The sequence below is a fragment of the Pseudomicrostroma glucosiphilum genome (genome assembly GCF_003144135.1).
Source record: "Pseudomicrostroma glucosiphilum strain MCA 4718 unplaced genomic scaffold BCV69scaffold_16, whole genome shotgun sequence".
NCBI classification, from domain to species: domain Eukaryota; kingdom Fungi; phylum Basidiomycota; class Exobasidiomycetes; order Microstromatales; family Microstromataceae; genus Microstroma; species Microstroma glucosiphilum.
In genome coordinates this window covers 114017-141661 of record NW_020289928.1, presented here as the reverse complement: position 1 = coordinate 141661, position 27645 = coordinate 114017, and the positions used below count along the sequence as shown (strand labels likewise).

Here is a 27645-nt window from a genome sequence, read left to right as displayed (position 1 = left end):
AGACTCAGGAGCTCCGATGTCCGTCCGCCTGTTCGTCCGTCGGCCTGTCAATTTGACTCTGGGCAAAAGCATCGGATCGGACCAAAAGCGGCAGCAAAGACGGCTGTGCGTAGCCGGTCCCTCCTAGCCGAGGTTCGAGGGCGAGTCACTGGACAGGACAGGACAATTAAGCGAGCGGCCGACTGGCTGGACAGCCTGCTTGCCCTGCTCAGCCTTGTTGCCGCTCAAGATAGACAACACAGAAGGGCGAGGAGAGATACCAGGTGCGAGATACCAGGTACGAAACTTCGGCGCACTGCGAGTGAGCATTCGCACTGCCCCTGCCGTGCCCTGCCAAGCCGGGCTCAGCTGAAGTATCGTACCGTACCGGCTCACAGCCACCCGATACCCGCCACACAGGCGGATACGCAAGCACGCAAGCACGCATGACTTGGCACACACGCTAAGCACTGAGACTGCGACGACGACCCGATGCTATGCTATGCCATGCCCTGCCATGCCATGCTATGCTATGCTCTGCTAGGCTATGTACCCCGCCCCCTTCTGTACACTGACCTGACCTGGCTTGGCTCGGCCTGCAATGCATCTTCCAGACATAAGACACGGAAGCCCCTTTGACAATCAACTGGGGCAATGGCAGTACCGTTATGTAGCAGCACTAGCACAACGATGGATCGCTGAATTGGATAAATTGATTGCCATTTACTTCGCTTCCTTTCAGTTGTGCTTCCTTTTCTTGTTCCGTCCCTGTCTCGTTTCCTACTCAATAGCCTCCCTCCATGGATAATTAGCCGACCAGTTCTCCAGAGCCCTTCCTTCCTTCCTTTACTTCGTGACCCATTTTTTCTCGTTTCTTTTCTCTTCGTTCTATATTTAACAAGTTATCCATCACTTTTCCTGTAATATCTTCGACGCTCGCTATCAGCATATCATCAACAACCTCTCTGTACCACCCCTCCTTCCTTCAAATCAAACCCTCACCTCCCTCTCCAGCATCCTCGCAAGCACCTCCGAGACGGTAAATGAGCTTCTAGCCGCCCCGCGTCCTCTTCCAGCAGCACCAGCAGCACCAGCACCTCGACCACTAGCGCTCGCGCTTGCACTCCCGCTGCCACTGCCACTGGCACTCCCCGAAGCGCTCATCTCTGCAGACGTAGCGTCCGCCGCTGCACCTGCACCTACTCCATCAAGCTGAAGTCTCCTGCGTCGCGCAATCGCCGAAGCCGAAGCCGAGGAAGGCGTTGGTGATGGCGAGGGGGAGGTAGAGCCCGAAGGGCTGAGTGCGAGACCTAGCGCGCCGGTGTTGCCTTCCTCTCCTCCTGCTCCTAGTCGAGAAGGGGAGAGATGACCATCAGCAGAAGCAGACGCAGATGCAGAGCCAGAGGCAGGTGAGGCGTTCGTCCCTCTAGCCGTCGAGACGCTCGTAGCCGCCGTAGTTCCCTTCAGCGGGCTCGCCAATCTCCCCCTTGCAAGGGAAGGAGGGGAAAAGCTCGGCGTCTGTAAGAAATCCGAAGTGGGCGCGGGGGAAGAGCGTGGCGATTCTCTGAAACCTCGCTCGAAGATGGAAGACTGGGAAGACTCCTCGCTCTCCCCTCGACTGCGACGACCATCCGTATTGCCATTGGAAAGGGGAGACTCGTCGCCTGCTCGACCTCCGCCGATGGTTGCAGCAGAGGCGGACATGGACGGTAAGCGACTTGCAAAGCTAGCCGCTCGGGAGTGGACTAAAGGGCTGGTGAAGTCGGCCGAGAAGCCACGAGCGGTCAGATTTCCTCCACCATCTTGACTCCTCTTGAGACCAAAGTGCTTCGCGAGGTCCTTTGCCCAGTGAGCAAACTCCCGTGGTGTGACACGCTTGTTGACGCGCGAAGCCAGGACTGAAGCTTGACCTTCCCTTTCAGGATCATTGGTGAAGGGCGAGGGGACGACGTTGCACAGTACTCTCGTGCTGAGGAACTCTGCACTCTCTCTCGTAAGTCCTTCAAAGCCCCTCATCAGGAATTCCACAGGCTCGTAGCAGTAGGATGCAAAGCTAGGGCATCGCTCCGAATTGGGCTCCTTGAAGGGACTACGATGGAAGATCATGTTCAAGAGGACAATTCCAAGTGACCAAACGTCCGCCTGAAAGGGGTCGTACGACTCGGAGAGGTTGAGGTGGCACTCTGGTGACATGTAGGGCCGAGATCCGCACGAGAAGTCGCGACACTCGGCATCGGCTGTTGCCAGACCAAAGTCGGTGAGCTTGACAATGACCGCTGAGGAGCCGGCTCTAGTGGTACTTTTTGCGGCTTCGGGGGTGGTCGTGGCGGTGTTCTGGGCCACAGAACCAAAGCTGGAATTACTCATACTTCGGACGCTCATAGACGTTGAAGAAGCCGACGAGATTCTTCGCGATGGCGGTCGCCTCGATCCTCCACTGCTCCCGATACTGCTGACTTCATCGCGTATGCTTTCTTGCTCCTCTTCTTCACCTTGCTGCTCCAGCTCCCCACGACGATCGTAGACGATGAGGTTCTCTGGCTTCAGATCGCGATGAGCTATGCCTCGATCATGACAGAATTGCACCGCCTCGCAGGTTTGCCTAAACATCTTGCTGATTAGTCTCAGCCTCTTCCTAGACAGCAAACCCTCATTGGAGGTAGATGCAAGAAGGGATGGAGAAGGTGGTGTGCCATCAGGCGAGATAGTGCCGTCTCCGCTCTCGTCCCGGTCCTCTGAAGTGTAAGCCAATCCCGTCGACTGATGAGCTCGGACGATTGCCTGAGCCGCTTCCTCGCTCTCGCCATCCACGTCGTGAGCCTGTTCCAGCCAATAGTAGAGGTCCTGACCGGGACAGTACTCCAGCACCAAAAAGAGCCACTCGGGGGTCTCGTAGGTTCGGTAAAGTGTGATGATGTTCTTGTGTGGAGGAATGGACTGGTGGATGGTTGCTTCAAGACGTTGCAGCTCGAGCATCTCTTCAGAGAGGTCACGTTTGCACAGACACTTGAGGGCAAATAGCCTGCCTTCGTGCGGCTCGTCGATGCCCGGTAGAGCTTGCGAGTCCCAAAATCCTTCGCGAGCTTCGGCTTCAGCTGCTTCCTGCCTCTGCTCCGCTTCCTCCTCTTCTGCTGCTCGACTGGCAAGAGACTGACGAGCACCTCTGGTGGCGCGGAGGGTCGAGCTCAGCTCGCCACCGTTATAGTTAACTTCACCCGTCTCAGCATCCTGGACCAGCGTTCCAGCAATTGTAGTATCAGCAAATGTGGCATCTGCTTCGCCACCATCGTCGCCCTTACGGCTCTCAGCATCGCCGTAGCCTGCGATAGCCCTGCCTCCTCTCTTGCCGGCTAGGAGACCCTCTTCGTCGCGGGGGCCAACATGGATCTGCCCGTCATCAGCCGCCACCTCTTCGACCAGGTAGACAACTGCATAGCTGCCCTCTCCGAGCTTGCTCTTCACCTCCAGCCTGGTACCAGTCACGTCTCGCTGCTGGCTTTGGAAACCATCAGTAGTCTGGGCAATAGTGATCGGGTGTCCATCGTGAATCATGCCAGGCCCCAGGCGATCGCCGACCTCGAAGATGTCGACTACCGGTACGCCATTGCCAATCTGATAGCCACTAGAGGCAACGGAGGCGGCCGACATTCGCCCAGCGCGCGAGCGACAGTACGACTCGGTGAGGGACGTCTTGTGCTGTAGCATGTCCTCATGAGTGAGATCAAAGTCGTCCTCGAGGGCCGGCAGACTCTCGTTGTCCTCATTGAGATGGTACAGCATGGACGGACGCTTGTCGATGCGCTCGTCGCCGTCGTCTTCATCCTCTTGATCCGTCTCCTCTTCGCTCTCTTCCTCGTCTTGTTCAACGAGGATGTTGCGAGCGACCGAGTCAGGTCGAGAGCGTTGGTGGTAGGATTCAAAGTAGCTGGGCCTCTCATTGGAAGCAGGCCGGCGCTGCGAGTCGATCGCCGGGCGAGGGGATGCGACGCGAGCAGAGGTAATGCCACCTTCAAAGAAGCCAGGCGCGTTGACTGAGGCGTACGAAGGCTCTACGCTCAGTTTGGAAGAAGGCCTGGTATAGGGTGGTTCCGGAGAGCGCAGGGATCCTCGCAAAGATGGCGTTCGGATACGGTCATAATGGGCGACGACTGGCTTCAGCCCATTGGAAGAGCCTTGGTTGCGCAGGTGGGGTGGCCTGTAGACCCCTCCGTAGACCTGTCGTGAGGATGTGACTGAAGCAGCGGAAGGTGACGAGAAGTTGCTCGATGACTCGCGCCTTGAATGTTGAAGCCCGTGACCACCCAGTGAGGACAGCGATTGGCCTGACTCTCGTCTTACAGGTGTTCGGCGGGGAAGCTCGGGGAGCTGGCTGTAGAGTTCGCCCTCGAATTCGGGTGCCTGTGACGGCGGCTCGACCGAATGTCTAAATCGTGAAGGTGTGGCAGTCACAGGGGTCTGAGCAGTAATGCGATCACCCTTTTCACCTGCCCCGGCCAAGTGCAGTGCCGAACTCTCCAGGGACGAAGACGCAACACCGAGAGATAGTGGGGCCCTTGCTGGGCTGCCACTAAGGATTGCTCTGGCTAGCGGGGATCGCATGGTTGAATTCGTCGTCAAAGAAGAGGACAGAGCAGACTCGGGGTTTGCTGCCGGAGAGGGCGATGAGCCTCTACCTGCAGCGCCGGCGATGCCAAGACTTCTCTGGACCGCAGGTGTTCGCAGAGGCGGCGATAGAGAGACGACAGGAGTCCTCGATGGCTTGCTGTCCGAAGATGGTGGTGCCCAAGATGGACTGCCGGGAAGGGATGGGAGACTGGACGTTGGCGTCTCGGCCCAATCGTCTCGCTGTGCGGGAGGCTCCTCCTCCTCCTCCTTCATGGCATCGAAGCCGGCCACACGCAGAGGGAAAAGATTGACTGGAGGTCCCAATGAGCCACCCGCTCCTCCCACACTTGACCGAGGCTGATGTTCCTCCCGGCCAGTAAAGCTGTTTGCCAGCGGTGACCTCGCTGGAATTGTCGAGGCTGAGCTGGGACCAGATTCGGGCTTGCCCCATGAGCCACTCTTGGAAGGGCTTCCAATGCTGCCGATCTCACTGGCAATGAATGCTCTCCTAGCGACCTCGCTGGCATTGGAAGCAGCAACGAAGCCTACATGTCTGCGCTGGTGGTGAGGACTTCCAAGGCTAGTGCCCAAGAGTGACTGCGACGACTCGTTGATGCGGGCATGATGTGATCTCCAGCTTTCTGCTGTGCTAGCATCCTTGTTGTGATGAACGCCACTATGGTTGCGGCCACTGAGGCTGGTGTTCTGCCTCTCGTCTGCGGAGGAAGCGTGTGTACGGTGGTTGCGAGGGGACGGCGCCTGCTCGGCTGAGCTGGCAGCGCCAAAGGGAGACTTTCTGGCCAAAGACGAACCGGCTCCGCTGCCTCTGTCTCCCAGTGACATGCTCAGTTTGACCGGCTTCGACGAACCGATATTGTGTCCGGAGGTGTTGATACGGTCGTCTTGAGAGGGACCATTGGCGCCAGGTATGGCCAATGCAGGAGACCGGGGTCTCCTCCAATTTGCATCTTGATCAGCCAAACGATGATGAGCGGGAGAGGCCTTGTTGCCCGTTCCAGTCATATTGGAAGTCGTTGAGTGGCCGCCAAAGGGGGACTGGGACAGGTGACGGAGGCGTAATAGATGATAGGCAGACTTGGAAGGAGTTTCTGGCTTGCCCTGATCTTCACAGGTATGGCGAGGGGCGAGAGCAATAAGAGAAGACACTAGACGAGTGGTTGTATCTGGGCAAGATAAAAGACTACCCGGGGCGTGTGGATGGGACTGGCGATGTGCTATGTCATGGACGAGACAAGGGCATATAATGACTTTGTTTGGCGCCGAGGTCCTGGTCTTGCTGTCTGAATCGTGTTGGTGTGTTGTTTGTTCCGAATCGACGGGGTGGCCGATGGAGATTGATTGACAGAGCGATTTAGAGTCATCAGTGGGCGATGGTGAAGGAGCGGGAGGAGGGGCAGAGCCGGAAAGGTGCTTAATGAATCATGATGAGAAGGCGGTGTTTGGTGGTATGGGCTTAAAGGATGATGGGATGTTGTGATGTGTGGCAGTGAGCACACGAATGTGGCCGGCGGACGATGACGTGGAAATTGCGATGAGAGCGGGGGCAGCGAGCCAATATAGAGACGGAAAGGGGCTGGTTGGGGTGGGGTGGTCTGTGTGTTATTGACTTGGCTAGAGCAAAGGTTGAGAGGGAGCAGGGGCGAGGACGAGGGGGGTTGGGAAGCAGTGGGGGAGGCTAGGTTGCTGGAGTTGATGGGTGACGGCTAAGTATACGGTGACGATGAACGGTGACGATGGCGGGGAGGTGGCCGGGAGCGCAGGGGCGTTGGGCAAGGTCAGGTGAGGTGTGGGTGGATGGTGAAAGCGATAAGCTGTTGCAGGATTCACTCCGTGGCCCCGGCATGACCGACTGTCTCAGCCCGGGCAGAGGCTACTAGACCTGCACGGGGCGCTCAAGGTGGAGCTAAGGGAGAGCAACCCACGGCCACCCGCACGCACGCACGCACACACAAGCACATGCGCCTGTCTAGACTGGCCCGCCCAGGCTCCTCCGCCCGCCCAAGTGACTGAGATGCGCTCCCTGCTCCGCCCGCTTCCACGCTCACGCCAATCAACTTCCACGCTGCGCGCACCTTCCCCTCGGCTACTCTGCCTGCCTCAATGCCTCGCCTTCCCGTCCCGCCCCCATCGCTCTCCCTCACCCGAGTCCCTCACACAACGTGGGCGGCGAGGCATGGGCCGCTGCTAGCCGCCTACGAGGCAGCACCGCCACGGCACGCTCAGTCCCCCCTTCCCCCTTCCTCTCTTTGCCCTTCTCCACTACTAACTAGGTAGAGAGATAGTCGACGCTGTGCCAGCGCAGCCTACACTCTTATCACATCGAGATGGCGCAAAGTCAGGCCTTGACGCCTTATGTCCCAGCAACTCATAGTCACATCCCTTCCCATGTCCCTTCCCGGGGATCCGAGCAGCCTAGCCTATCTTGCCATTCTGTCAGAGCCAGTATGCCTTTTATGTGTGAGAGAGCAAAGCTCCCGCTTCCATCGTGACTCGATTCCATTACCATACTTGCTTGTGTCACAGAATTCACGCTAGACTTGAGTCTGATGCTGTGCGGGCCATTTTCATCTGCACCACGTAAGCCACCTCAGGTCAATGACGAGGAGTACTCATTGCCTCATGCCAACACTCTAGCGAGGCATTGGAAATGTTCTCTGCTTCTGCTTCCAGACGCTGTAGACCTGCTGCCCTTGCTTCTCGGCCCTCCAGAAGGCTCCACACCGATATCTAATCGCCTATACGCCCCGGTAAATCGAGGGCAAGCCACCATAGCACCCGACTGCCCCGCAAGGCGTGACTGCCAGCCTCCAAATTCGCTATCCTCATCTAGAGATATCGTGACAGGCAAGATCTCAAGGCCACGCCAGACCTCCAAAGCAATGGTACGGTGTCGTCCCCTCACACGGGTCTCCGAGGTGCGGGGAAAGGGCAATCATCTGTCCGATCAATCGGGGCGGTTTCAGGCCAGCCGGAAATGGCGGGCCGACGCCGGGGACCAAAAGGACGCACGCACGCACGGCCGAAGTAAGGAGATTAGAGATTACCCACCCAGAGTCTGACTCTGGGGGAAAAGTTGCCTGCGCTCGCTACCTGGCAATGACTCGGAATAGAAACAACGCGAGGATAGCATCGCCGCCACCCCCGCACGACTAGGATATCCTCCTCCTTTCCTCCTTCTCCTTCATTGTGTCCCTCTCTCTTTGTCTTCGTCCAAATAGGGTCGCTCACCGCCGCAATGGCTGGACAGAGACTCCCTTCCATCTCATCGTCTCCACCCATGCGGATAGCCTACGCAGGACCCTCCACCTCATCCTCTTCCGGCACCTTTTCTTCGCCCGAGGCAGTCAGACAACAGAAACGTAGTAGACCCACTGCAGATGAGACGGATCAGCTTGAGGCTGATGAACATCAGCAGCAACAACACTCCCATCTTGCACATCAGCAAAGGTCTAGAGACGCCAGCAGCTTGTTGGATAGACCCAGGCGGACGGGACGAGCATGCCTGCAGGTGAGTATGTGGCGTGGCGCAGGAGGTGATACCAAGCCCTGATCCTTGACGGACTGGCCTCTTCCCTCACTACCTGACAGTGCCGGTCTCGAAAGCAAAAGTGCATCGTCGACACAGTCAACGAAGAGGATCCGCACGCTCCTTGCAAGCGCTGTCTTCGGAACCGCTTCGACTGCTCCTTTCAAGAAGCCGATGACCAGGGTCCAGCGCCCATTGCTCCCAATGTAGGATCCAATGACATCTCAATGTTATTCAGACAGATGCAGCGGCACGAGCTACGAATCAGAGCCTTGGAAGAGCAGCTGGCGGGGCCGTCTGCACTCCCACGGCGGAGTGAATCTTCGTCTGTACCTACCAATGTGAAGCGCAGGGAAGATGCAGAGCTAGCAAGCATGGATAGCCGCTCTCTCCCGAATCTAGTGGAAGCACTTGGTGAAGCTAGCGGCATCGGCGGCAAGAGCGAGCGACCTCAAAGTGCATCATCTCCACGCTCTTCCAGTAGCCAGTCCAGAATTGGCGTGGAGAGTTTGCAGCTCGACGCGCCCATTGCTACCTTGAGATCACTAGGTGCAATTTCGCAAGATGGCTGGAGGGGACGAGCTGTCGAGTCTCCTTCATCTGCATCCTCCTCATTCGACCCTGTAAGCAGGGGTGTACTGCCGCTAGATGATGCTTCGCAGTGTATTGCAACGTGAGTGCAATACAGACGACTTTTTCACCGAAGAGCATTGCTACAGAACGCTACGGAGCTGAAATCTGACCAATGCGACACAATTGCAAACGCCAGATATGCCTCGTCCTGCCATCTCATGGCTCCTCTACTAGACGAAGAAATGCTCTACAGCCTATCCATCCTTCGCAAGCGACCGATTCTCTTCCTTGCAATCTGCTGTGTGGGCGCCAGACTATGGCAAGCCACCCCCGGTCTCGATGAGATGACTGCTCATCCCAACTACGATGCTCTCATCGAGCTCTTGGACGAGAGCTTCTCGAAGCTGCTGCTGCGACCTACTTCGGAGCATCTCACCCTGGCATCTGTGCAAGCCCTACTCATCACGGCGCAATGGATGCCAATGGTGCGCACGGCCACGCAAAGATACGAGAGTCGGTACAGCGAAATCAGTGCTGGCTCCTTGCTCGGACTCGTAGGTCGATATGCCCACTCGATTGGGCTCGAGGCAGCTTCTCTACCCCCTTTTGAAGGTCTGAAGGGACAACGACGTGCCTACAAGACTTGGCACAATCTCCTCACCTGCGATGCAAATCTAATGCTCACCTCGGGATTCCCGCCCTCCACGCATGCCGCCTCGGCTGCCGAGACTGCTCTGGTGCTTCCCGAACATGGACTGAGCGTCTCTGATGAGGACGTAAGGGTTGCGGGCCTGCTGGAGTTGGCGGCAATTGCCCAGCGCGCTATTCCCCGAGCTGGTCTCCTGCAGGACATTTCCCGTGGTGTGCTAGAGCGTTTCAATGCAGAGCTGGATAAATGGGAAAAGGTCTGGGCATTACGTCTACGGGAACGTCGTATCAGGCATGATCAAATGCCTTTTACTTCTCTACGGTGGTATCGTCTTGCCATCAACAGTTCTGTGTTGAGACCTCTCCTCTCTACACCTCTCACGAGTGCCACTCGTAACCTGCAGTATAGCTTCGTCGAGCCACTCGACCAGAGTCTGACCGCTGCAGCCCGTATACTCGTAGCCTATACCGTCTCGGCTGAGCAGTACCTGCCAGGACTCAAGCACCATATCCCAACTTCTTTTCCGGAAGAGGAAAAGGATTGGAAAATTGATGATGAGGCGGTACGCAAATTGTGCTTTGCAGTGGATTCGTATTGGGTCACAATGACTTTCGCAGTCGTCTTTCTCGCCTTGTGCTATATACGGGGTCGTATAGATGGTGAGTGTGTGGTCAGGACGGACGTACGGCTCTCCTTTCCAAATACCTCAGCTGATCACGGTGTGAGTCTTCCTTCGCACGCAGAGGACTGCGCCCTCATCTTCTCCCCCTCCTCCTCTCCAGCTAGCTCCATCTCCTCATCCTCTTCCGCCCTGTACGGCAAGCCCTCTTCTTCTTCTTCAAATGGTGCCTCTCCCCTCCCCGGCGGTGTTAGAGGCAAGAAGGCCGCTCCTTCTTCGCTCCTCTTCAAACTGCTGACGCTAGGCCACGCCCTCTTCAGTCGAGTGTGTGAGGTGGCACCAGGACCTCATCCTGCGCATGACCTACTAGTGGTAGTCACGGATGTGGTACGGTCTGTCAATGCTAGCCTCCCAGGCGCGGGGCTGAGCGCAGGGCTCAAAGGAGCTGGATGCGGTGCCGGAGCAGTAGCAGGAGCAGGAGCGGGAGCGGGAGCGGGAAGCGGAGGCAAGATGCTCGCCAGTGGAAGCGTAGCGGCTTTTCCTTCTCCCAAGAGCGACAGAGAAAGCGCTCGTGCCCTTTCCCTCTCCTCTCTCATCTCTTCCGATCGTCTCCCTGGACTTGGAGCAGTCGGAGCCAGCAGTAGTACACGGAGAAGTGCCTTTGCAGGGCTGCCCCCTGGAAGTAGGAGTGGTACGGCTTTAGGGGCGAGTGGATTAGGGGAGGGTTTGGGAGAGGGTGAGGACCCGGCGCGAAGAGTGGCGCTGCATAAGCGTCTTGATGGGTCGGGACTGCAGTGGTTGGGTGAGATCTGGGATAAGATGATGGGAGTACACACCTAGAGCGGGATGGTCAGCACAGAGAAGAGATTGGATGAGAAGACAAAGACAGAGGCGAGATTGCCGAGGCGGGCGTGCCGGCATTGTACATGATCCTCAAACCTGTCTCGATATTAACCCCCAAAAGATACTCTATTCAGAAGAAGCACAGCCACTTGGGGTATAGCGAGAGACGAAGACGGCTCTACGACCTCCCGCATAACGCGTCACAGACTGCCCACTACTTGAACCTATAGCTGAGATCCACAACTCTCAAAAGATTCCTCACATGCTCGAGCGGGAGATGTAGCATATGCGGGGAGCAATTCACCAAAACCAAAAGCTCGACGGCGCGCCCCGCTAGCGTGGAGTGTAGAGTGAGTCTAGGAAATAGGCAAAGGTAAGAGTGGGAGACAGGAGCTGGTCCTCAGAGATTAGTGAGAATTGCACGATGAGTGGAAAAAGGGGAGAAGTCATGAGGCTCAGTCTCAGTAGAAGGAGCTCCCCCGGGATCCAGGGAGGGGAGGAAAGATGGGAACAGATGAGGCTGGTAACATACTGCCCTCTTCTGCGAACGCTTCCGGGTCCTCTATGCACGGCGTTTGTATTACACTTATGGTGTCAAGCAATGAGATTGATGATCTTGTGCCATAGTCTACTGTATGCTAGTACTCTAGGGTATATGTGGTAGCACGGTGGCACTGCCTTTCGTCTCTCCCCTTCTCGACGGCTCTGTCGTTCACAACAGGACGGGGGGTGATAGTCCATCCCCCTGCAGACACCTACCCGGCACGCTTCGTGGATTTATACTGTCTCGACGAGAGTAAGTTGGTGAGTATGAAGTGTAAGGACCTATCGCTGACGAATGTCACGGTGGGACTCTTGACCGATGGGCCTTGTAGTGTGAAACTTTGCTTGGTAGCGGCGGCGATGACAGCTGAACTGCTGGCAGAGATTCCTTGTCTATGGTCATAACTCGACTTCGAGGGAGTCTCGCTCCAAAGACGGCTATCGAGGCAGTCATTGGATCCGGATCTGAGAGAGGGAACTTTGTGTCGAATCGTAGGATCGTGCTTTGCGAGCCAGGGCTGACCCAGCATCATCTAATGATCGAGCTTGGTGACAATGAAAGGGTGGCTTTCCTGGTGGCCATGGACATCTACGACGAGGGTCTCAAACTCTGTGCAAGGGGCATCGAGAGAAATGCCTCTCATAGATAAGAACCTTCGCTTGACATGCAGAGGACAGGTCGGAAGGTGGTGATTCCGTACGAGCGCCTCGTCGATGAAAATTGGCTTCTGAGCCGGTATCAACCAAGGCAAGAAAGTCGGAATGGATGTAAAGACGAGGACCAATACATGCTCCTGTCGCCCCATCCTAGGCTGCTCCTGAGTAACGGACCTTGAAGTGATCGTGGCGCCTACTTCGCCTCGTTCGAAGTAGACGCTTCCTAAAAAGCGTGTCGTCCCTCACTGTGTCCGGCAAGTTGAGGGCGTTGCTTTGGAAGCGGGGACAGTGCCTGGCCAGATGGCCTTTCTCGGCACAGTCAAGACTCAAGCCGAAGATATTCCGGCGCTGGTGTTTCTTGCTGGAGGCAGATCCATAAGGTTCGCCGGGGATGGCATCTACTTCGATGGGTGCCGGTTATTGACGAAATCATCTAGATCCGATATCACGATGCCCTGGGCTCTGAGGAGGTTGCAAGCTTGGACATCGTTTGTGGGATTCTGATGGGAGACTAGAAAGTAAGTGAGGGGGAGAGGGAGACAGGGGCCTTTACTAAGAGGTCGGTGACTGGACGACGGACGGAAGGGGAAGAAGTCACGGGGCTCAAATGAGTAGAAGAAGTTCCTGGGAGGGAAGAGGCGTAAGCCGAAAGCGAAGCGGACGCTGAGACGGGGACACTCTTGGAGGGGGCGACTGAAGACGAATGACTGATCGAGGGGTGACCAGTCGTACGCGCTTTCCTTCCTGCAAAAGGAACACGATGCGGGGCGACGATGTCCGAAGGGAGGGTTCAGCCGGCGGTACGTGCGAGCGGGTGCGGAGCTTGACTTGCCGGCGGCGGGGGCGCATAGGTGGTGCGGTGCGGGCGTAGATTGCCATCTTGAATGCATCACGCGCGCTGTGACGCACCTCAAGGTGAGGTCAGGGGGGTGGAGGACAAGAGGAGAGGAAGAGGAAAGGGGGAAAGTAGAGTAGCTGCACTTTGGTAGCGAGGCATTTGCTGTTACGCTTTGCCATTGCTCTTTTGCTGCCTAGTGGTGATGCACAGCCGCGGGACAAGATGCACGGCGCGAGGGGGGAGGTCAGGGGCGTGTGTGATGTAAGGTGAGGTGAGACAGTGGAGTGGGTGTGGGTGGGCCATGCGGACAAGACGGCGAGGGGTAACGCGGGCGACGGAAGATGATTGCTCGCACGATTGGGCCTCCGCCCCTACGCCCTCGTCGCCTGTGGGTAGTGGGTGGTGCGAAGCGAGCGGGTCCAGTGTTCTTTTGTTCGGACGAGTGTTCCGTCCTCCGGCCTCGTCTTTAGAGCCTCCTGTCTGCCGTCTCCTCGCCCCTTTTGTCCCGTCAAGACTGTTTCGTACGACTACCCATTCCCCCCACATCGACCTCATCTACCCCTTCCCCCCCCACCACTCTCTTGATTCATTCCATACTCCAAGACTTACCTCACTGTCACTTCAGCCGAACGCCCTTCCACCACTCAAGCTCAACCCCCTCGTTTGATACGAGGTCTCACAGCTCAGCTACCCACTACTCACTCTACACATCTACCTCTTCTGCTTCAGAGCACCTACTCCTCAACAGCCATGCGGTCTTCCATCACCATCGCAGCCCTTGCTGCCCTTGTCACACTTGCAGCATCCGCCAACGCAAGTCTTCACAAGCCCAACAACCACATCGCAATCCGCTCTGCCCTGGAGAAGGGCGCCAACTCTGCTTCTTTCCTCAACAATGCTGCAGATGCCTCCGACGAGGTCGACGAGCTCCAGGACGAAGCAGACGCTCTTCTCAAGCGTGAGGACTTCTACGACGATGATGGCAAGGTCATTCAAATCTTCGATGACGGAGGCGACCCTGCCGGTGAAGACGAGCTAGCCGCCACTCTGGTCAGGCGACGAAGCGCTGCTGCCTCTTGTGGCACCAGCACCAAGAAGTCAAAGAAGACTACCAAGACCAAGTCCCATTCCAATGCAAAGAAGGCTGCCTCCACGTCGACCAATTCCTCCCAGGGCGAGCTCATGTCCAGCGAGATCATGGTCACCTGGTACGCAAGCCAAGACCTCTTGAACCCCGCTTGCGGCACCGGCAGTTGGGACCCGACCAGCAATGCCCACATCGGCGCCATCGCCACTGGATGGAAGGATGGCCCAGCCTGTGGCGAGTTCATCGACCTCTGCAACGAAGACGTCAAGCCTCACAAGTGCGTCACTGTGCGCAGGGTAGACGACTGTGCGGGCTGCAACGACAACCACGTCGACTTGACCAAGGCTGCCTTCAAGGCCCTTAGTCCCTCCGGAGGCCTCGATGAAGGCGTTGTCAAGAATCTGAAGATGTACAAGAGCAAGAAGGCCAACCCTTGGAACCTGAGCCTATTCGGTCCCATCAAGCTCAGCGTCTGGTGAACGAGGGTGAAGCGCCCCCTGTACAATACACTGGATTTTCAGGGACCTCTACCCACGACGTTTTTGATCGTCACGTCAAGCATCTCGTCAGGTCAAGCATCTCCTCACGACAGATGACGGCTGGCCCGCGACTGTTCCCTCACTCGCGGCACCTCGTCATCATTCTCATTCACGACCCATGACCCCTTACGACACGTCCCCTTTTGCTTTCCCTGCTTTGCTGCTGCCGTCCATCTCGCGCGCCCTTCTTATACCCGTGAGCCTATGACCAGGCTCCTTCGTAGCATACGTGTTTCAAAGCAGATCTCGGAATGGGCCTCGGGTAACAGAAGCTGTCCATCCATCCATCCGTCCGTCCCATCCATCCATCCTTTACTGCTTCCTTTTACAAATGTCCTTTGGTCTTCGATTTCCACCATCCATTGATTCGTGCTCAGCGCGGGGAGACTGGCTTCTCTCCTGCAGCCAGCAAGCCAATACGAATGAATTTCTTTCCATGAATGTGGTCTCTGACGTCTGCCTTTCGAAGCTGTTTCAAATTGGAGATTGGAGGTTGGTGGTTGGAAAGCAGTACAAGCTCTGGAGTGGCATCGACATCCTTACCGGTGTGCTCGACTCCAGTGGTTGCTCCTCCTCCTCCTCCTCCCTCCTTCCCAGCTGGATTGCATACCACTCCATTACGCTCCACATGACCCTTTGCTCCACGACGAGCGAGTGAGGCCGGGATCTAATGCTCTCCCTCCCCCTCCCCCTCCCCTTCCCCGCTCTTACCAATCCTTCTCTTCTTCTGTGCATTGACAATTGGACTGTGCGTAGTCTAGTGAGGTGAGGTGAGGTGAGGTGTTCTGCGCCCTCTCTCTGTGGTGGAATCGGAGTGTGGAACTTGGGAAGTGTTGATGTGTTGGATATGTGGCGTGCAGTGCAGATGCAGATGGCAGTGCGACGCGTGCCGTGCCCTTGTGCCGTGCAGCTTCAGGCAGGGGCGGTGCGGGAGCAGTGTGCGGAGGGGGAGGGGGGGTGGGTGTTGTGGGTGGACGAGGGGGGTTGGGCCCTGCCTGCCTGCCTGGGCTCGCTTGATGCTACTCCCTCACCCACTCCCTCCCTCCCTCGCTCCTTTACTGCCCCCTCGCCTTTCCCCGCTCATTTGAGGAGGATGCAGGGTAGAGTTGCACACATTCATCCACACCTTTCCCAGCCAAGGGGCCCGCACGCACAGGGGAGGGAGGAGTCTCGCTGGCCTGATGGCCCTCGAGGAAGTCCATTCCATCTGGCTTCCAAATCGACAGACGCCTCGTGAGTGAGTGATTGCCTGAGGCCATCACCACCACTCACTTCTTCCTCGTCGACGTCGTTGCTTCCCTCCATCATCATTCTCCATCTCCATCTCCCATCTCCCATCTCCCATCTCTTGCTCGCTGTCCTCGTCCATCGTACTCTGTCTTGCATTGCATCCCCCTCCCCCTCCCCCTCCCCTCCCTACGCTCACTATTCACTACTCCCCACCCACTGGTCATTCACCATCATCCTCACTTGCTCTTCCTTGCTCTTCACTCTCCTTACGATACCACAACCCTTGCACAGGTTTGCGACCACATTCCCTCTTATCCCCCTCGCTCCGCTGGCCAATCAAGCGTAGAGCATACCTACACACCATCTCTACTTGATCAGCTACTTGCTCTGCACGCCATACGCTCACTCTTTCATTACGACCTCTAGTACAGTGACTACTCTTCAGTAACAGTACCGACGATCATAACGACTAGCATCTCATCGCACTACTGCATCCTATCGTTCAGCCTACCACATCCCCTGCAAGCATTGCTAGAACTTCATCCCCTGCTAGCTACCTCGCTCTCACACCTCTCCCTCTCAATCGCTCCCTCAACATGCACGCCGAAGTATCCTCTGCCGCTTCGCACCTCAGTACCCTCCTCCGCACTCGCCCTTCCTCCCCTCGACGTCTAGAAGAGTTCAAGACGGTCCTAGGCGAATCTCTGGAAGCTCGCTACTCCCGCCACACCTGGACTTCCTCTGACCCAGAAGCCGGCAGCGCAGCAAGGGCACTCCACTGGCAACCTGGCCCAGGTGGTGAAGGTTGTTCCAGTCCCTTGTCCAAGGCCTGTGAGAAGCTTGGAGTGGCCTTTGGAGAAAAGGAAGAGTGGACACTGTGGATTGACCCTGGCTGTGTGGCCATCCGAGATGGACCTGGACCTGGTAGGGTCAGCGCTTCCACCTCATCGTCTTCGATCTCTGGATCAGGAACCTCCTTCACTCCCACTCGAGGTGGACGGGTGCAGCATGAAGGATCCATTCGAGTCCTCTACGGCACCATGCCACGTTCCAATGCTCCTCGCACTGCCTATGCCTCGGCATCCCTCTTCCCTGCTTCTCGATCCAACGACTTTGCCCTTCCTTCACCTACGAGCCGAGCTGCCATCATTCGCAGACCGGGTGCCGTCATGAGTTCCTCCGCTCAAGTCCCATCGGTCAATGTCTGCCCTTCAACTCCAGGAGCAGTAGCCACTGCCCAATACCAGCCAGTCCACGTCAATGTCAACGCTTCATGGTGTCGAGATGCAGGTGCTCCCAGTCTGGGCTACCAGCTCGCCTCGATTCGACGTCAGCCCTCGTCCCGACCTTCATCTGGCGACTCTAACCGCTCCTCGTCCTCCAGCACCAACAGCAGTCGAAGTGACTCCAATGGATCTACTGCTTACAGTGCCCTCTCCCTGAGTGGCCTTCAGTCACTCGACGGAGCTTCTTCTGCTGGCACTTCCATCCCAGCTACTTCCCCTATGCCCTCGACTATGAGCTGGGAGAAGTGTGACAGCGACGCTGCAGGACCACAGGACGGACAGACGTCACCGCCTGCCACTACTGCCTTTTCGACCCGCGACTTTGACGCGGTCAATGACTTGGACCTGCACGGACTAGGTCTTGACGACGTAGCCTTTGAAGATGAAGTCGGTCCAGAGGACGCCATCTCTGCTGCTGGCGATGCTGTAGACGAGGTAGAGGACGAACGCCACGACGAAGGTGATGACACTCTGCGCCCCCTTGATGGTGAAGACGCTGCAGACACTACCGTCGGAGCCGTTGCCATTCCACTCATCAAGCCCTCTCAGTCGCGGGCTTCCATCAGCAGCCATGCCCGCACACGCTCCACGGCCTCTACTGCTTCCTCTGGCAGTGTAACCTCTTTCGACAATGGCAACGTCAAGGTCCTTGGCGGTGGAGTCAAATTGGGCGGTAGCTCGAGTTCTAGCACTACCAGTCGAGCAGGCAGATCAAGAGCGCACAGCAATGCCTCGAATGGATCTGGGTACAGTGGAAGTGGTGGGTATGGTCATCATGGCCAGCAACACCAGCAGCAGCAGCAGCAAATGTACCCTCAGGCAGGCTCGGCCTTCACTAGGACTCATGTCAAGAACAGGAGCAGCGTGAATGTCAATGCTCGCACTGGTGGATGGGCTGCTCAGCAGCAGCAGCAGCAGCAGCAGCACTTCCTACAACAGCAGCAGCAGAATGGACTGGGTCTGTCTGGCATGGACCCACTCTCCGCTGCTGCCGCTGCCTCTGCCAGCTACAGCTACGAAGAGGCTCAGCGTCGAAGCAACGCCAATGCCCTTGCCCAGCGGCTGGAGGACGCTCGATACTTCCAACAGCAGCCTCAGCAGCAGCAGCAGCCTCAGTGGTCCGCAGTCCCACCTCCTTTCATCAGGACCATGAGCTACCCGCCTCCTATGCACGCTGAGCCACTCACGGTCCTTCCTCTAGCCAAGAGACGCAACCTTGCTCCTCCGCTCCCCACCCTCGGATTGCCTGGCGCCCAACACCCCGCCCCATTGCGGAGCACCCGCTCGAGTGGGTCGCTGAAGACACAAGCGGTCCGCTCTCCTTATGCAGCTGGCCCAGGAGCTGGAGCTGGAGCTGGGACTGGATCTGCCCTCCCATCGCCTGCACTGCAAGGCTTCCTCTCGAGGTCCGAGAGCGCTTCCTATCCTCTGCGGCAGCAACGCTCTTCCTCCTCTGCCGCCACTTCTTCAACAGGTGAGGAAGAAGAAGAAGAAGGAGAAGAAGATGAAGACGACGAGGTTGCCTCTGGTTCCGGATCCGGAGAAGGAGACGATTCTCTTTCTGGTGGAGCCTCACTCCTTGGCAGTGGTGGTGGTGCTGGAGCCAGCACTTCAAAGCGCACTAGAACTCGAGGAAGGCGTACGAGAGGAAGAGGTACAGGAAGAGCAGCTAGGCGCGCTGCTGCTGGTCTCTCCTTTGCCGGTACTAGTGCTGGTGCTGGTGCTGGTGTGTCACCCCTGCCTTCGCCTCCTGTTCCCGTCCTTGGTCTTGGCCTGGGCCTGCCACAGACTGGGATATTGGGTGGGGCTGTAGTGCCGGGGAAGAATGGACTACCTTCACCACCCATCTTTCATCAAAGCCAGCAGCAGCAAGGAGGACAGATCTTCTATCCTCAGCACCAGCACCAGCAGCACCAGCAGCACCAGCAGGGTACTACCCTCGCAGGGATGAGAATGGCTACAGCTCCCCCTGTCCCGCACTCTCACCCTGTCCAGTACCAGCAGCAAGCTCAGCGTCCCCACGCACACGCACACGCACAGGCTCACGCACAGGGGCATCCCATGCATGCTTCCCTCCCACCGATCCCCACATCCGCTCATGGGTTTGCGCATAGAGGGCCTGTGCAGCTAGGCATGGGAATGGGTGGAGGGATGGGGATGGGGATGGGTGGAGGGATGCAGAACTGGTAGAGGCTCCTTCTTTTTCTCCTTCTCTTTCTCTCTCTTTCTTCTTTTTGGATATGTCTTACACACGGGACCAGGTCGAGTTCTACGCTCCCTTCCCTCTTTTTCCCCCCCCTCTCACATCTCACCTCTTACCTCTTACCTCTCACTCGAGAGGTCTCGAGAGGTACTCGAGAGGTTGCTGTTGCTGTTGCTGTTTTGCTGCTGCCGTTGTCCCTCGCTCACGCAGTCATTCAGTCATTCGTTCAGTCATTCATTCATTCACTGCACTGCTTCTTTCACCCCGAAAACTTCGTTCATTCATTCATTCTTCATTCGTTCCACTGCACTGCACTGCACTGCACTGCACTGCACTGCATTCTACCGCTTACTGCTTCCTACCCACATCTGCGTAAATAAGAATCAGCCTGTTCCTCTTCCTCTCCGACTCGACTTCGAGTCAGTGAGTGGATCTCCTACTCGTAGTCGTAGTCGTAGTCGTACTGATCTAGTAAGACGCCAGGAGGAAGAGGGGAGGGGGGGAGGGGGCGGGGTGGGGGTTGGGGTTGGGTTGGGTTTGGGACAAGTCCCAGAAAAGACCGGGGATGTCACCGGAAGTGTCACCATCACCGTCAATATGCCCACTGACTCTCTTTTTGTCATATCCATGCTGCTTGCTGCACAGGGAGAGAGTGGAGGGGGTTGCAATCTTCACTCCGACTTTTTAGTAAGAGTAAGGAAAGTCAAATGTCGTTCTGGCCATATTTGCTTGCATACGTCTCGCTGTCTTGCCCTGTACACTCCTCTATCTCACCTCTCACCTCTCGCCTCTCACCTCTCACATCTCACCAAGTCCCGCCCCCGCCCCCACTCCCTGTCCCTCTTCTCCCATCCCACTCCCACTCCCACTCCCAAGTCCACCCCTCTCCCTCTCCCTCTCCTCTCTCTCTTCCCACTCTCTCTCCACCCTCCTAACAGCCCAAATCCTCAATGCTCTCCAAACTTCCCCCCTCTTACGTCCCACTGCTGCCAATCTACCTCTTAGTTCTTCAAGACGGGTAGCATATTCTCGAGAATCGGCTTCGAGATCGCTAAGACAGGACAGGGCGGCTAGCATGATTTCGCGCTGCGAGGAGGGGGGGAGGAGCATACTGCTTGGCGTTGCTGCGGCGGTGGCGACGGGGGCGGAGTCGGGGTCGGCAGCAGCAGCGGTGGCGGCGGCGGCAGCAGAGGGGGATGGGGAGGAGGGAGCAGCCACTTCGGTTGTAGCTGCCGGAGGCTCGACCGCAGCGGCGTCAGCTCCATCTTCCTCCTGGGTAGCAGGCGCTACATCAGTAGGCTCTGGTGCGGGCGCAGCGTCCGCGTCCACGTCCATGCTCGTGTCTTCGCCTTGGGCCGGTGCTGCGACAGCAGGTGCAGGTGCCGCTTCTGATGCTTGCGGAGGTACCTCCGGCTTGGGTGAAGCCGACTTGGTGGCAGCCTTGGTAACCTCCCCGACCGTAGCGACGCCTTCTTGCGGCTCAGGCACAGCCTGAGGCTCAGAGTCGACGATAGCAGGAGCAGTTGAACCAGCAGCAGGGACAGGGGTTGCAGCAGCGCCGGCGTCCTCTGCAGCAGCTCCTGTGGCTGACGCTTCGGCGGGCTTCACCTCGCCAGTAGTAGCAATGGCGGCAATATCACTGTCGTCAACAGCAGGGTCAACAGCACTACCATTTTCGATCTCAGACTTCTTCACTTCGTTGCCTGCCTTGCCCTCGATTCCAGTGGAGCCATTGGTAGCAGGAGGGGCAGCAGGAGCCACGCCCGATGCTCCCGACTCGTCCATTTCACTCTCCTCTGCTGTGAGTGGGATCCTCAATCCACCATCCTCATGCGTGATGAAGAGCTCCTCGAGTCTGACGAAAGTGGGGTTGAGCTCGTCCTTGGACCGACCCTTGGAAGAGCCAGCAGCGCCCACGATGTCGGGCGAGTAGTTGGATCTAAGGCGATTGCGAGAGCGCTTGCGCTGGGGAGGAGCAGGACGGGAGGCGCCAGACTCGACGCCGTCGGTATCTGTTCCGTGATACTTGGCATGCTCCCTGTCCCTCTTCCGCTTGAGCTTCTCACGTCCGCCACGCAGCCCGTCTTCTTCCTCTAGTGCAGCCCAGAAACCACCCACGGCCTTTCTCACTTGCCCCTCACTCTCTGCCAGGTCTAGTGTAGTCTTTGCGAGCGCTTCAATGTGAGGGTTTCGGAAGGTATGCTTGAGAGTGCGCGACTCGAGGAGTTGTAGTGGTGAGAGGACCGGTTGGAGAAGGGTGGGAGCTAGAGCCGATGTGGTTCGCAGAGAAGAGAGGGGCTCGTCTATTGAAGGAGGCAGGAGTGGGGAAGAAGACCGACGTCGCTGCGATGGCGCTGCGGCATCTGGCAACTCTTGTTGTCGCGGAGGTGGCGACGTGAGGAGGGATCGTACTCCTGCTCTTTGGAGCGCGGCGATACGTAGTCGCAGACGATCGTTGGTCTGTGGAGCGAAGGTGCAGACTGTCAGCGATGCTAGCGTGAGACCACAGGCAGCTCATGCGAAGATTGCTCCTCACCTCTCGATCTCCCCTTCTGGGTCTTCTCTCTCCCACCTCTCCGTCTTCTCCGCCCAGCCAAGCTTGAGGCCCTACTTCCTCTTCACCTTGGCCCGTCAGAGGTCCCGTCATTCCGCTGGTCCAGGGAGCCAGTCTCCCGAATGCATTCCACTTTGGCGCTTGTGACACTATGAGCTCATCATCTGGTGGAATGGCAGACGTGAGCTGGTAGCGCGACGAGGAGGCCGACGAGGGCTGAAGTGATGACGAAGGTGATCGTAATTTGAATCCACGATTGCCGTGCGGGGGAATGAGGAGCCGTGCGGATGCGGGAGTATCACTCGTGCTCGCCTCAGGTGGAGGAGGTGAGGTACGTATATCGTTGGACGAAATCCTGTTTGGGTTGAACCGTGTGAGTACGGGCTTGCCGTCGCCATCGAAGGTCCAGTACCACCTGGTAGGCTCGTCTCCAGCTGCGAGGGAGCGAGCGACGTCTAGCGCGCCAGTGGACGAGTCGATCTGCAATCTACCTGCATCGCTCACGCCTCTCTCCTCGTCTTGATCATCTCCGCGAAGAGTCTGCTCTCCCTCCATCTTGGGACGGCCTTCGAGATGAGCAGGTAGTAAAGGCAGGGTGAACTCGGGAGGCGGCGGGGGAGCAGAGCGGTAAGCTGCTCCCGCCTGAAAGGCATGTGGGTGAGGACCGTTGCGAGGCGGTGCATGGCCGTTGGGCGAAGCAGCCAGCATCGTAGAGACGACTGGAGATTTGTTAGCGAAGAAGAAGAACGAGTGAAGTGAGGTGTAATGGTGAGATTAGTATCCGAGAGCGGGGAAGGAGGAGAAGCAATACCAGCGTCTGCACACCACGCCCCGCTTTGGCGCCCGTGCAGTCTGCTCGGAACGGGAGAGAAGGTCCGCCCGCGTCACACTCGGAGCCGAGCTTGGTGCTGGAAGTTCGGGCGCGTGCAATGACCAGTGGCACGTGGCACGCGGGCTGTCTGGCGAGGACTGAGCGTTGTGCATCCGCACTGCGTGGAAAATCCTGCCTCATCTCCGGCCTTCGTCCGCCTCGCGCCTAGTCACTCATACGCACCTCGACTCCCTCCACCCACCTTGCACCTCGACGGCTGCCTACCATCACCATCACAAGCGCACAAGAAGCTCAGACAAGTCGCTTCAACTGCCTCAGTGATCAACTCACTCCGGATCACCATCTGTCCGACGCTTTCGTGGTCCCTATCGGTACCTCTCCATCTCCACGCCAAGCATACGCTTATACCCGGTCCTATCACCGCCACCGGCCGAAATAAGCGCCAGGCAGTCATCCGCCCCCATGAACCAGAACGATACGACTCCTTCCAGCCATGGTAGCCCCTCGGCGGGCGAAGATGGCTCTGCACCCTCAGCAGCGAGGAGGGACCAACCGAAGAAGAGGAATAGGGCAGCTCTTTCTTGCGTAGCATGTCGGTAAGTAGCTCAGCACGGCGACATTTGCAACGCCAGCATCTCACAAAGTAAGCTCCTATTCTGATTATCTACCGTGTCTATGTTCAACGCATGTACTGTTTTGCCCCACAGTGAACGCAAGATCAAATGTGACCGTCAGCTACCCTGCGATCAATGTATCAAGAGGGGAGACGAGGAACTCTGTTTCCTCGACCCTTATAAAAGGGGACCGCCTGCTGCCCAATCCAAGTCAGCAAAGGTGCAGGCTCAATTGCAAGAGCAGGCAAAACAGCAGGCAGAGCGTGAGAGGCAGAGGGCAGAAGCAGCTGTAGCACCCGACCAGAGTCGCCAAGGCCAGCATTCGCAACCGGGACACCCTGGATACAGTGCTCAACAGCAGCCTCAGCAAGCTCGTCAGTCCATGTCATACATGCCTGGCCAGTCGCATCACCCCTCATATGCAAATGCACGCTTTCAGCAAACTACAACAGCTCCACATTATACTTCTGCCGCTTTGACCTCCACGTCATCTGGTTCACGAGGGGGCACGGATGACATGGAAGCAATCAAGTCTCGTCTGGCTCAACTGGAGGCAGCCTTGTCAAGCTCTAGTCGCAGCCCTGGAAGCAACTTCGCAATGAGCGCCAGAGATGCAGATCCATTCTTCTCGCCTCATCAGTCTCATCAAGCCCCTCCATCCTCTGGCTTGCCGCCTCTTGTCGGAATGCTAGGCGCTTCTAGCCCTTCATCGCATTCTCTGAGTTCTTGGCAGTCCCATGCAGGGGATGAGCCTGCCAGGCTTGCGCCTCTGCGATCGGGATCCAACCAATTCGGTATCGCCGCCGACTCACCGTCATCTCAGGCTTCGTCAACTCGCAGCAGTGCGCCCATCTACGCCCATCCGCGATACTTGGATGCTGCAGCAGAGCAGCCCAATCAGCCGGCTCCCAAGCATCAGCGACTATCTTCCCCTCAAGGATTGGCTTCCGAGCAACGAAATATCTCTCAGCAGCCTCTTCAGCTCAGGCCTGAACTCGACTCTGACACAGAAGACGCTGCAATGGTTCTCGAAGGCCTAGCAATGTCGGGCAAAGGCATGCGTCCAGACGAAAAGACAGCCTGTCCAATCGCCGAGCAAGATGTTGATCCTGTCATCAAAGAACCGCAAGAGACTTTGACGGCCTACGTAGCCCGCAATAAGGAGAAGGACATCATGCTCGACGTGTCACAGGGCGGCACTTCAGGTATGGCTGCCGATGACCTCGCTCAGGACCTTCCCACTGGTATCGTTCAGAGAGGCCAGAAGGACAATGATCACATCGGTTCTCTCGACGAGGTAGCTGAGATGGAGAGGAAAGGCATCGACGTCAGTCCCGCGAAGAAGGTCTGCCTTTCCCTGAGTACGTCCAAGAGTCTATTCCGCCCGATCTTCGGACCAGAGTCTTCTCTCGGTTTCGGCATGGGTTGGGCGTTTCCTGCCGCTGAAGCCGCAAACGATCTTCATGTCAAGGGTGGACAGTGCCCAGGCTCAGCACAACGAGAAGCCGTCCTTCGAGCCATCATTCGATCTCTCCCCCGCAGGGCACTTGCTGCACAGCTGGTCAGCGTTTACGCAGACCGCGTGAATTTCCTCGCAGGCAATATTATCCATATACCTACGTTCCGCAGGGATGTCGAAGCATTCTATGCGCTCGAGACTGTAGAGAAGCAAGCACGAGTAATCAATAACGTGGACGCCGGATGGCTGTCCGTCTTCCTTCTTGTCATAGTCCTCGCATTGCGGTTCTACCCTTGTACACCACCTGAAGACTGGGAGCCAGTCAGTCACCTCTTCGACGGTCGTTCAGTTCACCTGTACGGCTCCGCAGCTCGGACTGCACTTGGACTTGCACGCTATCAATCTTCTCGATCGCTTGCAGTCTTGCAAGCGATACTGCTCTCCAACCTCTCCGATTCGCACTCTGGAAGAAGCAACCCAACGATGTTACGGGTAGCCATCTCCAACGCGCAAGAAATGGGGCTGAATCGTCTTGGCGACGCCTCAAGGCAGCCCAAAGCTGGAGAGAGTGCCAGCGTTGTGGTCCGTCGAGAGATCGCCAAGCGAATTTGGTACCAGCTGGTCTTCAAGGACTGGTCTGGATCCTGTACCTCTCACGTTTATAGCATCAACGAGAAGCACTTCAACACTCCACTGCCAGGCAACTTCAACGACGAGGACCTCGAGACCTCTCCTCCACCTGCCCCAAAGGACAGAGAAGAATTTACAGAGATGAGCTATACCCTTGAGACGTACGAAGTCATCAAGGTGCTGAAACTTCGAACGGATCTAATCAACGATGTCAGAAGCTCCGGCGGAGAAGAAGAGGCCAAAAAGGCTCACTGTCCTCAGGCTGCAATCATTGATCGAGCATTCCGTGGCGTTTTAGACGGGCTCCCTTCTTTCTTCAGCGTCGGATCGGAGATTGGCACGGATACGCATGTGGAAATCCAGAGATGGCTGCTCCAGCAAGGTATCTTCCATCACCTTCTCAGGCTGCACAGACCTGCCCTCACGAGCAAGCGCAATGCAAGGCTCAGCTGTGTCGTACTTGCCAGGAGTGTCCTAGACACGCAAAAGAAGCTGAGAAGCAGATGCACAGTCATTGACAGGCTCATTGGCAATCTCGCTCAGAGCTACACAGCAGCCATCGTGCTTCTTATGGACTTGCTCCAGCCGCTTGAAGGAGAGATTGCGAACGAGGCTGTCCGAAGAGACGTCATCCGCTCTGAGGTCGCAGAGGCGCTTAGAGCGCTGCATCACGTCAACGAGACCACGAATAGCTCTGAGGGTGGCATCAAAGTCATCGAAGCTTTGCTTGCTGAGGAGCAGACGATGTGGGACGCCAGACAGGCTGAGCTTGGCCAGCCCGGGCACAAGAGGAAGAGAGCCGGGGACAGGGGTGGGCCAAAAAAGAAGGACATGCTCCGTCTAGCCCATCGTATTGCTCGAGCCACACAAGGCGAAAGCATGTCAGAATCGGGCAAGAGCGAGGGTCAGAGCCAGTCTTCGCTTCCTGGCACACCGAAGGACGGTGACGACACCTTTATGGACTTCTTGGGCGGACCTTCAGCTCAGCAAGAGACAAACAAGGACGCAGTGTCCCGTGCCCTCATGGAGCAGCTTCTGGTACCCCAGACCGCTGCCCTGAAGAACACTTACAGTGTGCCAAATGCTTCCTCTGGCCTTCTTGATACTCTCAACTCCTCTGGTGCATTTGACGCCTTCTGGAATTCGGCCGGCGCTACGGGTCTGGGTACCAATGTTGACAACGGAGAAGATCCCGATGGGCAATTCTTGGCAGACCATGAGGGAGGACAGGGCTTCGATTTGGATTCCTTCCTGGCAGCCTACGAATCGCCCGGTCAGAGTAGTTCTGCTGGCAGCAACATGGGACGAGACTCGCTCCGCACAAATAGTATCGATGACTCTTCTGCCGTCAGCGTGGGTAACGGTGGCAGCAGCTCCTGCGACACGTCTGTCTACGGCAATGATGGCAATGGAAACGATGGCATGTCAAGCAAGCACGGCTACTTCTCGCCTCCCAGTGGCAATGTTAGTGTTCCGCAACACAACACAGATGGCAACCAAGCGATGAATACCGATGCATCCTCTTCGATGACACAAGCGCCCGGCCAACAGTATGGTTTGGACGCATTCTACAACTGGGTTCTGTCACAGGCGCTGAACGCCAAGGGACCCGCGGGCGCCACTCCGTCTATTACACAGCCCAATACTTCACAGCACTCTGCACCCCCGATGACCGGTAATCCCTCAATTGGATCACTGCAGCAAGGCTCTGCTGCCTTTTCTGCGCCCTCGCCGATGCAAAACCTGATGGGGGCACTGGGAGCAGACAAGACTCGCCTTACCCCGCTTACTAATTCTGCTTACTCGAACAGTGGTGGAGGGGGAGGAGCACAAGCAGGAAACACCTTCATCGACTTTCTTGCTCCCTTTGGTGGTCCACCGCAGAATACCTGGTCTTCTAGCGATGGCGCTCCTTCCTCCCTCACTTCCGATGGAGTCAAGGTGGTTAATGGTCTCGACGACGGAGCGAATGCTTGGCCTCTGCGTGCTATGACTCCTGCTAGGAGCGAACCAGGCCAAGCTGCTGGTGGTGTTGGAGGTGGGATGTTCAACTTGGGAACACCCAGCGCTGCGCTTGCTGCTGGTGGAGAGTCGGGAGGCTGGCTCAGTGGACCAGGCTTGTTTGACTTTGAGTCGTGAGGCGTGGGCGCGCTCTGGCGGCCTCCCTCTTTTCCCTCCTTGTACTTGTTTTCTTTTGGCGGCAATGGTGGTATATTCTCCATGGTACTGATCTGCTAATTACAATGAACTACTACTCTTCTGTGGTCCCCTGGCCGTTTGTTACTCGCTGGGTGCGTACGCGTGTGGATGTGGTGTCTACGCGGGCGCGGGGCGTGGCTGGCGTGGATGTGCCTCTTC

General features: G+C 57.1%; 6 protein-coding genes across 6 annotated transcripts; 4 read left to right on the top strand and 2 right to left on the bottom strand.

Annotated features, from left to right (window-relative positions):
* Positions 1 to 2082: 2082 nt before the first annotated feature.
* On the bottom strand, positions 2083 to 2955 carry BCV69DRAFT_252754 (Pkinase-domain-containing protein; the record flags this gene model as incomplete). The annotated part of the gene is made up of 3 exons (XM_025490486.1): positions 2083 to 2255; positions 2472 to 2589; positions 2755 to 2955. Coding segments are annotated over 3 exons (492 nt in total), but the record flags the coding sequence as incomplete, so codon positions are not given.
* A 4797-nt stretch (positions 2956 to 7752) lies between these two features.
* Positions 7753 to 11026, top strand: BCV69DRAFT_72240 (hypothetical protein). The gene is made up of 4 exons (XM_025495481.1): positions 7753 to 8113; positions 8194 to 8804; positions 8901 to 10012; positions 10097 to 11026. Exons 1-4 carry the CDS (start codon positions 7841 to 7843, stop codon positions 10810 to 10812), a joined length of 2712 nt encoding a protein of 903 aa, XP_025345571.1. The 5' UTR covers positions 7753 to 7840; the 3' UTR covers positions 10813 to 11026.
* Positions 11027 to 13254: 2228 nt separating this feature from the next.
* Positions 13255 to 14635, top strand: BCV69DRAFT_72315 (hypothetical protein). The gene has a single exon (XM_025495482.1). The coding sequence runs from the start codon at positions 13604 to 13606 to the stop codon at positions 14417 to 14419; it is 816 nt and encodes a 271-aa protein (XP_025345570.1). The 5' UTR covers positions 13255 to 13603; the 3' UTR covers positions 14420 to 14635.
* Positions 14636 to 16305: 1670 nt separating this feature from the next.
* BCV69DRAFT_301211 (hypothetical protein) lies at positions 16306 to 19185 on the top strand (the record flags this gene model as incomplete). Its single annotated transcript, XM_025494539.1, has 1 exon — positions 16306 to 19185. The coding sequence occupies one exon, from the start codon at positions 16306 to 16308 to the stop codon at positions 19183 to 19185; it is 2880 nt and encodes a 959-aa protein (XP_025345569.1).
* A 519-nt stretch (positions 19186 to 19704) lies between these two features.
* BCV69DRAFT_285034 (hypothetical protein) lies at positions 19705 to 22536 on the bottom strand. The gene is made up of 2 exons (XM_025493250.1): positions 21735 to 22536; positions 19705 to 21658 (listed from the first exon to the last, which is right to left on the bottom strand). The coding sequence occupies exons 1-2, from the start codon at positions 22458 to 22460 to the stop codon at positions 19997 to 19999; spliced, it is 2388 nt and encodes a 795-aa protein (XP_025345568.1). The 5' UTR covers positions 22461 to 22536; the 3' UTR covers positions 19705 to 19996.
* Positions 22537 to 22793: 257 nt separating this feature from the next.
* BCV69DRAFT_314608 (hypothetical protein) lies at positions 22794 to 27558 on the top strand. The gene is made up of 2 exons (XM_025495135.1): positions 22794 to 23180; positions 23292 to 27558. Exons 1-2 carry the CDS (start codon positions 23047 to 23049, stop codon positions 27424 to 27426), a joined length of 4269 nt encoding a protein of 1422 aa, XP_025345567.1. The 5' UTR covers positions 22794 to 23046; the 3' UTR covers positions 27427 to 27558.
* The last annotated feature ends 87 nt before the right edge of the window (positions 27559 to 27645 follow it).